The sequence below is a fragment of the Leptodactylus fuscus genome, chromosome 1 (assembly GCF_031893055.1).
Source record: "Leptodactylus fuscus isolate aLepFus1 chromosome 1, aLepFus1.hap2, whole genome shotgun sequence".
Lineage (NCBI taxonomy): Eukaryota > Metazoa > Chordata > Amphibia > Anura > Leptodactylidae > Leptodactylus > Leptodactylus fuscus.
In genome coordinates, this window is record NC_134265.1 from 269,950,349 (window position 1) to 269,963,477 (window position 13,129).

The window sequence follows — 13,129 nt, forward strand, 5'->3', positions numbered from 1 at the left end:
TTGTGTCACCCCCTCTACCTCATAGATTGTAAGCTCTTGTGAGCAGGGCCCTCAGTCCCATTGTGTGAAATGACGTTCTTTGTTATGTGAAGAAAACAAAATCCCCGGAACCGAGCCGTTCTTTGTGTAATACCATTGGTATGTAGAATAGATAAATAAAGCAATACAGGTGTCCGCTCACCTGGCTTGGTTGTGTTTGATACAACAACCAATGGACGTGATATACAAAAAACCAGTATGGAACTGATAAATGTCTTCAGGGACGTCAAACCAAAGTAGGGGAAGGGACCAGCCTCGCGGAGGACAGGCAGAAAATCAGCGCTCACCCAGTTTTGAAAAATGGAAGGCAACTTTATTAGGCACCACGCGTTCCGGGCAGACAGCCCTTTTTCAAGTGCAATATTGATCTGATCTCATGGAGATATCATTCATAGATGTTGGATTAGTTCAATTACCTTTATATATCGTTTACAATACATTCAGTCTCCTCCAATGGTTTGGGTTGCAATCTCTCCATATCTTGGAGACAGTGGCTTATCTTCACATGAGCTTGTAGAATTAGGTGCAGGCAGGTCCCCCTCTTCTAAAGGTATGCTTTTTTTAATATGTGATCTAGGACTGTTTGCAATAACACTGTTTGGTGTACCTTGATGGTACATTATTTTACTGGGGTACTGCCTTTCCCCCTGAATATACTAAATTCTATTTACTTCTTGGTACACCTTAGGAGTTGTATACCTATCTGGGTTGCTATACCTATTACTTAATTCCTTTTTGTGCTCTTCCTTGTTCACTATAGCATACCTCCCAACTTTTGAAGAACTGAAAGAGGGACAAAAGGTGTGACGCGGCAAATTTAGCTCCACCCACTTTTATGTTGACTCCGCCAATTCTCATTCATTTTTCATGTGCCCCCACACAGTATAATCCTCCTACAGTCACCCGTAAATTATATGTCCCCCCTCTATCTCTCCCCGTTTCATATACACCCTTCATCTGCCCCCAGTTTCGTGTCCCCCCTCCATCTCTGTCCCAGATTCATGTCCCCCATCTCTATCCACAGTTTCATGTCCCCTATCTCTACCCCCAGATTCATGTCCCCCATCTCTGCCCCCAGATTCATGTCCCTTCATCTCTGCCCCCAGATTCATGTCCCCCATCTCTGCCCCCAGATTCATGTCCCTCCATCTCTGCCCCCAGATTCATGTCCCCCATCTCTGCCCCCAGATTCATGTCCCTTCATCTCTGCCCCCAGATTCATGTCCCCCATCTCTGCCCCCCGATTCATGTCCCTCCATCTCTGCCCCCAGATTCATGTCCCCCATCTCTGCCCCCAGATTCATGTCCCCCCATCTCTGCCCACAGATTCATGTCCCTCCATCTCTGCCCCGAGATTCATGTCCCTCATCTCTGCCTCCAGATTCATGTCCCTCCATCTCTGCCCCCAGATTCATGTCCCCCATCTCTGCCCCCAGATTCATGTCCCCCATCACTGCCCACAGATTCATGTCCCATCTCTTCCCCCAGATTCATGTCATCCCCTCCTTCATCTGCCCCCAGTTTCATGTTCCACCTCAATGTCTATACACAAAAACCACTTAAACTCACCTTTTCCTCGCTCCTCCGTTGCTCTCTCCGCAGTCTTGCTAACACAGTTATAGGCACAATGTGACATCATCACATCGCGTCTACACAGCCACTAGCCAGAGTGCAGCGGCAAAGCAAGGAGCTGAACTGGACGCAGATCTGAGTTGAAATCGGGACATACCTCCCTCCAACCGGGACCACGGGACACGTCACCAAAATCGTGAATGTCCCGCGGAAATCGGGACATTGGGAGGTATGCTATAGCTTGATTTGATATATTATACCTGGAGGGGTCATGTCTTATTGGTTGTATATATGATGTTTTGTGGATGTTTTATCGTCTTACTTCCCCCTTTGTAATGTTAAATGTTTTTATTGCATTATGAAATAAAATATTTGATACTTTTTTAAGAATTTGTTCAGATGTTTTCTGGGGTTTATTCTTCCCATGTCTGGTTTTGCCTCGCCTTTCTATCAAGTAATGTAAAATGCAGCGTTTTTTTTGCCGTGGCCAAAATGCTGCGTTTTCACATATTATACATCATACAACGTATACATCGTCATACAACAAATGCCGTTGCAGGAAAATGATCAAAAGAGCCAAACCATCTTAATTTATGACAAGGTACGCGCCTCATTGCAAATTGAGTGCAAACTCGGCTTGCGCAGAGCATACCAAGGCTCCGCAAGCCGCAGTGTTTATTACAAAAAATACTGCATTTTTGCCATTTGTCCTACAATGGCTCTTTTACATGTTCTGTAAATTACATTTACTACACATCTGTTTCTGTCGGTGTTGCTGACATTGTAGTACTCATTTGCTACTGCTAGATGGCCCTCTAAGCCTTACATAAATCACATTCTTCTATGTACCTTTATCTACTCTTTTAGTATTATATCATTTGTGTAGCAATAGAGATGAGCGAACACTGTTCGATCGAAAACATATTTGATCGAATATTAGGCCGATCGGGGTATTTGATTGGAATCGAATACCACGAGGCAAACGCAGTAAAAATTCGTATCCCCTCCCACCTTCCCTGGCGCTATTTTTTCACCAATAACTATGCAGGGGAGGTGGAACAGGAACTACGACAACGGAGGCATTGAAAAAAAATAGGAAAAAGTAATTCGCTGGCTAAATCAGGTGACCTCCAATTTGTGGATTTAACATTTGATTAATTTGAGACTGTGAACTATGTGACTGTGAGACAGGGATAGATGTACAGGCAGGGTTAGCCTAGGGATTACCTTTATTTAGGTGGGAATGTCACTCACACAGCTCTTTGGGGCTCTATCTGGTCGCAGCGCCGCACCTCCCATGAGGCGACCTGAAGCGAGCGCTTCAGGCGGCGCTATGTCAGGACCCCAGGGAGGGCGGCATTTTTGATTACCTAAGCCAGTCCTGGACAAGCTGTCCTGGACTGTTAGCACTGAGCGGTGGTTTGGGGAGGCCACTGGAGCAGCGCTGCTCCCGCAGCCTCCCCTCACGCTCAGGCAGAGAGCAGGTCATCTCCGTGCCTGCTCTCTGCCTACGAACGGTGCTAAGCCCCGCCCCTTCACGCTGCCACGCCCCCTTCGCTCCGCCACGCCCCTTTGTTCCGCCCCCTCCTCCGGGGGGGGGGGGCAGCTTTCTGTAATTTGCCTCGGACAGCAAAAGGGGTAGGTTCACCCCTGTCTGGTCGGGATCCCTATCAGCTTGCAAGATGCGCAAGCTGATTATTTCCCATAGGAATGCATTGACCAGCGTTGATTGGCCGAATGCCATATACAGTACAGCATTCGGCCAATCAACGTTGGTTCTGCCGGAGGAGGCGGAGTCTAAGATCGGCCCACAGCAGTTTCCATTGTGGTCCGATCACAGATGTAGCAGTGCTGACTTTTTACTGAAAGTCTGCACATGTAGGGGCAACAAGGTGGCTCAGTGGTTAGCACTGCAGCCTTGCAGCACTGGAGTCCTTTGTTCAAAACCCGCCAGAAACGACATGTGCAAGGAGTTTGCATGTTCTCCCCGTGTTTGCGTGGATTTCCTCCCATTCTACAAAAACATACTGATAGGAAAAAAAAAAATGCATTGTGAGCTTTATATGGGGCTCACAATGTACATTAAAACAAAAAAGAAAAAAAAGTCCGCAGATGTAAATATAGGGAAACCACCAGCGTTTCCATAGATATAATTGACATGCTGTGATTTCCAAAATGGCAACTTTGGAAAACGAAGCGTCTTTTCCGCAAAGTGGGGATGGAATTTGCTAGAATCCCATCCACTTTGCTGTGACTGTAAAACGCTGTTTTATTCTGATGTGAAACATGGCGCTTACACTACGTGGGTCCCCAATCTTACGGTGATAGTGTCACCTGACCTTCTGGGCTTTTTTGCACAGGTTTCACCAATGGTATGGTCACCCGTAGTATGGAAGATTAAGGCGACACTATGGATTTTACTGCTGAGAAGATGATTTCCCAGCACACTCAAACAGACCTAATGTCCTTTTACTACAATATTGGAGCAAATGTATATACTGTCCAAAAGAAGACCTTTCTTTAGTTGCCCACAGCAACCAATCACAGCACACCTTTCATTTTTAAGAGCAGAATAAGAAATTAAAGCTGCACTGTGATTGGTTGGTTTTTTTAGACAGTTTAATCCATCTGCCCCAATTGCTTGTATGGGGTGAATAGGTGCAGCACCTTGTTGTTGTGCTATGTGACTGTTCCTAGTACAATAAGCGATTCCACTGGAACTCACAGGGTTAATTAACCTCTCCGTGTAGCTGTAATGTGACACCCAGCGGCTCGCATAGCATATCCGGCAGAGAGCTGTACTATGATGGAGGACTCCGGAGTTAAAGATACTTTGGACATGTTCTCCTCGGACTCCGGCATTAGGACTGCTCTTAATGGATACTGAATGACAGGCTGTTACCCTGGTGGGTGCTGGAGCAACTTACTATCCACCCCTGTATGTGGACATGAGCCCTGGCTCCTCTATACTTCTGCATGGTGAGAGGATTTTGCTGTATTGTTCTTCGTGTGTTGGTTCATACAGGAGGCGCAGTTTGAACAATGGCCAGGTTGACAGGGTGACACAGACATGAACCTGTAATTACAGGAGCCGGCCTGCCTGTATTGTGTCCTCCTCCGCTCTGCTACATGACATGCAGGCTATACAGCTTGTGGTGACTGCTCGGACGCACGTTGTTGGTACGTGACCCTCTCCCCTGGAGACACTGTCCTGGCAAGAAGCGGCAAGAGTGTCACCCAGAACTGGACTACACTGACTGCTGAGACTTGTGGTGCCCCAGGGGAAGAACACAGCATGGAGGGCAGCGACGAAGCAGATATATTCAAGGCAGTCAAGGAATGGTAAATTCCCTCAGCCATATACTGGCAGTATAGCAGGGGCTTCTAACTTGTCTGTGCATGCTGGGAGTAGTAGTTCTACTGCATCATTGAGAATAGATACTTCTGGTGGACTATAGAACTTTAGTAAATACATGTCCTTATGTATAATATAATAATAATAATAGTCTATATATGAGACTGAGATTACACAATAAGATATGTAATAGCACCCAATAGATGGAAACCTCTATAGGATAAAGACACACGTAGCGAAACGCAGCTAAAAAACATTGCGAAAATAATACCACAAAAATACTTGCAGTTCTCACTGCTTTTCGTTTTTACCTCCTCCATAGAAGTCCATAGACAAAATGTAACATGTTTACAAGTTTTTCTGCAACATTTGTTTCCACAGTGTGGGGATGAGAATAAATAGATTTACTAAAATACTGTCTAAACTTTACAAAGTGTAAACCTATGCCAAGACTTCCGATGGGCCAGAACAACGGATAGGCGGATTGATAAACTAGCAGTGACATATGGAGCCTGATGGACCCTATTGACTATACTGGTGCCTATCAGGTGTCTACACTGAAAATGACAGGCAGATGAAAAAAACATGTGTGCAGGGCTTTTTTGTTTGTCTATTTTAGACAGATATTGCGACTGAGTCTCCAACAGACTTTGGCGCAAAAGTGAATAGTTTTCAACGGTTTAAGTGTCTAAAGCTGTTTGATAAGTCGGGTGTATTATTAGGCTAGGTTCACATCTGCGTTTGGCTTTTTTAAGCAGATTAGGTTTCTGTTCAAGGGGGTCCTGAGCGGATTCCCCGAACGTAAACCTAATCTGCTTACAAAAGCAGTTACCTTCAGAAACCTGCAGACCCCAGAGACTATAATGGGGTCCACCTGACTTCTGCATGAAAAAGCGGAGAGAAAAATACTGCTTGCATTTTTCAAGTGGAGAGGGGAATGGAATCCCCAAACAGAGAGACAATGCTGGTGTGAACCCAGCCTTAGACTGTTTAATATTACACCACTTAGTTGGCTTGGATTAGGAGAAAAACATGCAAAAATTGTAGGCCACACCTTTTTTGCATACAAGTCTTAGGGTAAATTCACACGGGGTTTTTTGGTCAGGATTTTGAGGCTGTATCCATCTCAAAATCCTGACTAAAAAGACAGCTCCCATTGAAATCAATGGGAGCCTGTCATGCTCATTCTTTCAGGCGGATTCACTTCGCGACATGCACCTGAAGACACTCCCTCCCAACTAGGCTCATTCATTTGGGCCTAATCCGGAGCAGAGTGCGCAACTGGATGCCGGTGCACTGCATCGGCATCCAGTCACAGCTACTCGTATTTTGGTCCGGCTCAGGTTCCGCCTCAGGTTCCCAACAAAAAACCCAGTGTGAACTTATCCTTAAATGTTTCAAGAATACTTTATAAATGTGGTGCATGGCTTTCTAGAGTATTTTGGTGCAAATAATATAACTCTGACGCATTTTGCTTAGTAAATTTCCCTGTGTTTTTTTAGGGCTGATTTTGATGGAGATTCTGATTTCAGATACCTTTTATTTACCTCACATTCATTTCAGCAAAAGACAGTGGCAGATTTTTTTTTTTGTCTACCTGAAGTTATGCCTGAAACTTCCATAGAAATAAACAAAAGGCAGAAAAAAGTATGAGTAAGTTTTTGTGGTGGTTTATGCCAAAAAGTAGCTCTTAAAAAGCACTAGAAGTTTTAAGAAACAGCAAAAAATTGCTACAAACTGCTTCAGAAAACCTCTTTAGGCCAGAGCCCCAAGTGGCATAAACACTGTAGCCAAACTGGAAAAAACAGTCTCTGCAAAGTGGATGGGATTCCACACATTGTGAAAAATACGCACAGTGGACGGTTTTGGAACGTAACGGTTTTGGAAATCACAACGTGTCATTTATACCTACAGAAACACCGGTGGTTTCCCTATAAGTACAATGGAAGCAGAATGTCCGCAGAGGAAACCTGCAGGCTGTATGTGAAAAGCGCTGCAGGAAAAATAACCTAAGGGAGCCTTCACACGGAGTTTACGCTCCGCTTATTCTGAACGTAAACTCGTTCAGAGTGAGCGGCGTAAATGGGTGCAGGCATACGTGTGCTACCCATTGAAATGAATCGGAGGGTCTTTTACCTATTGCTTTCAATGTGATACACGCGCATGCCGGCACCCATTGAAGTCAATGGGATCTGTTTTTTACGCCGCTCACTCTGAAGGAGTGTACGTTCAGAATGAGCGGAGCGTAAACTCTGTGTGAGGCTCCCTAAAAAATACTTTATGGCTGAGGCCACACGTTGCGGAAACAGCTTTTTTTGTTGCACATTTTGCTGCCTTGGAGTGGATACAAAAGGAATGGGAAATGTATAGGACGTTTTTATACTTTTGCTATCTGCTCAATCCGCTCCTTACTTTGGCTCAAAAAAAAACTTAGAACAGAGCCTTAGAACAATATGCATTGTAAGACTAGGTTTCACCATGACACCTTCTGTTCTGAATGTATAAGATACCACGTACCTATACCAAGCCTAATAGCAGGATTACTTGCGCCGGTGTGATTGGTTATTTACTCCAGCAACCAGCTATCAGGTTATTCCACACTAGTGTTTTACTGCCCGTTGTTGTGATCCGTCACAGGATAGTAAACCTGCCAGAATGACTGATACAGATATCACTCTCTATTTCTATCCATCTGTAATGACTACAGAGTTGGAAAAAAAACTGAGGCTAAGGCCCCACGTAGCGAAACGCAGCAAAAAAAGCTGCATTTTTTTTCCACAGCATTTTACACTGCATTTCTACAGAGTTTTCCTCTGCAGATTTTCTGTCCCTGTTATACTTATATGGAAAACGCCAATGTTTCCAGAGATATAATTGACAGACAAAATATTTTTGGTTTTTAAGGTTTTTTTTCCTTTGTTTTGAAAAACAAAATTATGGTGGGACTCCCCAACATTGTTATGGCCCCTCCACAACAATTATTGCTGAAGACCCCTGTACAAAAAACTGATGTGCTGACCTTTGGGACCCTGATCTCACCTAACCCCTTCCCCTATCACAGCCACATAATAATAATATAATAATAATAAATTTTATTTATATAGCGCCAACATATTCCACAGCGCTGTACAATTTGTAGGGTTCAAATACAGACAGAAAGATACATTACAAAGAAAGTCATTTCACACAATGGGACTGAGGGCCCTAGTCGCAAGAGCTTACAATCTATGAGGTAGAGGGGGTGACACAAGAGGTAGCAGGGGCGGTATTGCTTATGCAGAGGTCAGACACTTTTGTAATAGAGGTGACTGTCATTACACAAACATAAAGCTTTATGAGCCGTCAACAATCGTGTCCTTTAACATGTGGATGGAGCTTGGACAGATAAAGTTATCCTGAGATGACATCGTATCATGTGGGGTAATGTGGGAGCGGGGACAGGGGAAGGTTAAGGGTTTACGTTAGAGATAATACAGAGGTGGCCATGACTGTATATAATTCTCCTCAGTAAACTTAGTTGAACTATGTAAGTTGATGGTAGTTATGGAGACAGTAGAGTCACTGACTCTCTTAGACATCAAAAGATAGAGTCACAAACACAAGTGGTGTCACAAGACAACCATTACAGCCCCATACTATGGCTGTCTGCTTTCATAGTGAGGGGTTTATAACAGATTATTTAATTTTTTTATGCCATAGGACTATCTGGACTATTTCCACAGATTTCTATGTACATACAGAAATATTTTGCTATGAATTATCACAAAAGTTATTTCCACCTCACTCTCACTTCACCTTTTCCCTATAAAAGGTAAAACTCTCTTTGTGTAGATGTCACCTCTAGCTGGCCGTATGTACATACATCACCACCGGTTAGAAGACCTCTGTGAGTTTCCTCTCATGTACAGATTGTTTGCTTGTGTTAATCTTTTCCTGGCTAACAAACACATTTCTCCATTGTGTGATAAATACCGATGTTTATGGAACTGATTTTTGTTAGCCAGAAATCCTGGCACTCTGTATAAAATACTAGATATTGATAATATTGGTCATTTTATTAATGCTCATCTAGAAGAGCATTTAGCAAAAAGAACGGATGATACATGTGCCCAGAAAAACATGAATATCCTGCCTAGGATCAGAAAGTATGCAATAAAAAAATAGTCCTTGGCTAAGCAACAAAGCAATTGTCTTAAAGGGAAACTCCAGTTGGCAGCCACTTAATCTATTAGGTAATTGTGTTTCCAGGAATTCTCCATTCACCCATGTTAGACTCTTTTGGAATTGCTATCCTTACAGTGAGTGTATTCAGAAAAACAACCATCATTCCTCGGGGTAGGATGGGGTGTGATTGATTTTCCACTGTATAATACAGATACTTTTTATGGCAGCCAGTACCGTGTAAGTGGTTACAATCTGTTTTAAACAGTGTCAGTATACATGCTGCAAAGTATTTCAGAATTATGATACCTTTGCAGAATTGTTGTCTTAAAGGGGTATTTCCATATTCCTTGCTCACCAGTCTTCACTGCTGCAAAGACTTCTTTCTTCCTGGTTTTCGACGTCAGTTGGTGGGCAGGGTTTCATATGCAAAGCTATACTGTCCGACTACCTCCAGGTTAGCTCCACCCCCAAATTAGCGTGTAGGTCCGCCCACCACATAGCGTGAACCTATGGGACGACTGAAGGGCCAATAAGTTTTTTCGGCTTATATTCGGGTCGGCTTATACTCGAGTATATACGGTATTCTGCTGATTCTTTTTTTTTTGCAATGCATGGAAGAGATAAAACCAAATCTCATTCACTTTACTGGTACTATAAAACGCTTTCCAAAAAGGCTGCCTTTCCTTAGCCAAAGGCTGAGGCCGCACAGTGTGGAAAAGCTGCGTTTTATTGTTGCTAGAGTGGCTTTAAAAAGAATACAAAATATAAAGGAAATATATTTTTACTTATACTCCTCCCTTCTATTAAATCCACTACTGATTATGGTAAGTAGTGCAGCTTTTCTGCAATGTGTAACTTCAGGCTTATATGAGCTTTTGGTACATAGTATAGATGAACTTTCTAGCTGTGGCTTTATGGCTGCATTAATCGCTCTCTAGCAGAAGACCCACACTAATACATTAGTGGGTAAATAGCTTCACGGCCTGCCTGCACATGTGTGTCTGTAGGTGTTACAGAAGGGGACTAATGGATTTTAAAAGTAGGCACTGAGACCCATTTATACCATTACAATAACAGGATGGGATTTTCAGCCAATTAACTGGAATAGAAGCATTAGAAGTCTTGCTGGGATATAAATATGGTACATTCACCAAAGGGAAACCTCATACCTGCATCAAATGACTCACAAGATATTCTAAACTGTGTACAGAAATTCAGTTACTATACAGTATATGGTATATATCGTGTTTTGCTGTTATTTATAATAAAATATTACAAAATCCAAGTACTGCTCTCCAGATTCATAGTGCACGATCCTGTATGTTTTTATTTTATCCATGTCTTCTGATGTCAGCTATGTAAATATACATAAGGTACTGTACCTTATAATACATAGCCCAACTGCTGCAGAACTTCTTTGGACAAGGAAAATGTCAGCAGATGGTTTATTAATAGAGATGAGCGAACAGTGTTCTATCGAACTCATGTTCGATCGGATATTAGGCTGTTCGGCATGTTCGAATCGAATCGAACACCGCGTGGTAAAGTGCGCCATTACTCGATTCCCCTCCCACCTTCCCTGGCGCCTTTTTTGCTCCAATAACAGCGCAGGGTAGGTGGGACAGGAACTACGACACTGGTGACGTTGAAAAAAGTAGGCAAAACCCATTGGCTGCCGAAAACATGTGACCTCTAATTTAAAAGAACAGCGACGCCCAGCTTCGCGTCATTCTGAGCTTGCAATTCACCGAGGACGGAGGTTTCCGTCCAGCTAGCTAGGGCTTAGATTCTGGGTAGGCAGGGACAGGCTAGGATAGGAAGGAGAAGACAACCAACAGCTCTTGTAAGAGCTAAATTCCAGGGAGAAGCTTGTCAGTGTAACGTGGCACTGACGGGCTCAATCGCCGCAACCCAGCTTTCCCAGGATCCTGAATGGAATACACTGTCAGTGTATTCCCGTATACCCGATATATACCCCGATACCCGTTCCAACGGTGTGCCCCCCCACCTTCACCCCAGAAATACCCTGCAAGTCCCCTAGCAATAGAATTGGGGCTATATACACCCACAATTTTTACTACTGGTATACAGTGCCATTGTCTGACTGGGAATTCAAAGAATATATTGGGAATACAAATACCCTCATTTCTTGCTACTGCCATATAGTGCCAGTTTCTGACTGGTAATTCAAAGAATATATTGGGGTTACGTGCACCCACAATTTTTACTACTGGTATACAGTGCCATTGTCTGACTGGGAATTCAAAGAATATATTGGGAATACAAATACCCTCATTTCTTGCTACTGCCATATAGTGCCAGTGTCTGACTGGGAATTCAAAGAATATATTGGGGTTACGTGCACCCACAATTTTTACTACTGGTATACAGTGCCATTGTCTGACTGGGAATTCAAAGAATATATTGGGAATACAAATACCCTCATTTCTTGCTACTGCCATATAGTGCCAGTGTCTGACTGGGAATTCAAAGAATATATTGGGGTTACGTGCACCCACAATTTTTACTACTGGTATACAGTGCCATTGTCTGACTGGGAATTCAAAGAATATATTGGGAATACAAATACCCTCATTTCTTGCTACTGCCATATAGTGCCAGTGTCTGACTGGGAATTCAAAGAATATATTGGGGTTACGTGCACCCACAATTTTTACTACTGGTATACAGTGCCATTGTCTGACTGGGAATTCAAAGAATATATTGGGAATACAAATACCCTCATTTCTTGCTACTGCCATATAGTGCCAGTGTCTGACTGGTAATTCAAAGAATATATTGGGGTTACGTGCACCCACAATTTTTACTACTGGTATACAGTGCCATTGTCTGACTGGGAATTCAAAGAATATATTGGGAATACAAATACCCTCATTTCTTGCTACTGCCATATAGTGCCAGTGTCTGACTGGGAATTCAAAGAATATATTGGGGTTACGTGCACCCACAATTTTTACTACTGGTATACAGTGCCATTGTCTGACTGGGAATTCAAAGAATATATTGGGAATACAAATACCCTCATTTCTTGCTACTGCCATATAGTGCCAGTGTCTGACTGGGAATTCAAAGAATATATTGGGGTTACGTGCACCCACAATTTTTACTACTGGTATACAGTGCCATTGTCTGACTGGGAATTCAAAGAATATATTGGGAATACAAATACCCTCATTTCTTGCTACTGCCATATAGTGCCAGTGTCTGACTGGGAATTCAAAGAATATATTGGGGTTACGTGCACCCACAATTTTTACTACTGGTATACAGTGCCATTGTCTGACTGGGAATTCAAAGAATATATTGGGAATACAAATACCCTCATTTCTTGCTACTGCCATATAGTGCCAGTGTCTGACTGGGAATTCAAAGAATATATTGGGGTTACGTGCACCCACAATTTTTACTACTGGTATACAGTGCCATTGTCTGACTGGGAATTCAAAGAATATATTGGGAATACAAATACCCTCATTTCTTGCTACTGCCATATAGTGCCAGTGTCTGACTGGGAATTCAAAGAATATATTGGGGTTACGTGCACCCACAATTTTTACTACTGGTATACAGTGCCATTGTCTGACTGGGAATTCAAAGAATATATTGGGAATACAAATACCCTCATTTCTTGCTACTGCCATATAGTGCCAGTGTCTGACTGGGAATTCAAAGAATATATTGGGGTTACGTGCACCCACAATTTTTACTACTGGTATACAGTGCCATTGTCTGACTGGGAATTCAAAGAATATATTGGGAATACAAATACCCTCATTTCTTGCTACTGCCATATAGTGCCAGTGTCTGACTGGGAATTCAAAGAATATATTGGGGTTACGTGCACCCACAATTTTTACTACTGGTATACAGTGCCATTGTCTGACTGGGAATTCAAAGAATATATTGGGAATACAAATACCCTCATTTCTTGCTACTGCCATATAGTGCCAGTGTCTGACTGGTAATTCAAAGAATATA

The 13,129-nt window shown here is 42.9% G+C and overlaps 1 protein-coding gene across 1 annotated transcript in view; it reads left to right on the top strand.

Annotated features, from left to right (window-relative positions):
• Positions 1 to 4,776: 4,776 nt before the first annotated feature.
• Positions 4,777 to 13,129, top strand: part of LOC142218598 (uncharacterized) — a 68,067-nt gene continuing 59,714 nt past the window's right edge. The window contains exon 1 of the mRNA XM_075287408.1: positions 4,777 to 4,953. Within this exon, the coding sequence (XP_075143509.1) occupies positions 4,907 to 4,953 (47 nt within the window). The 5' untranslated portion in view covers positions 4,777 to 4,906. The remainder of the gene's footprint in view (positions 4,954 to 13,129) is intronic.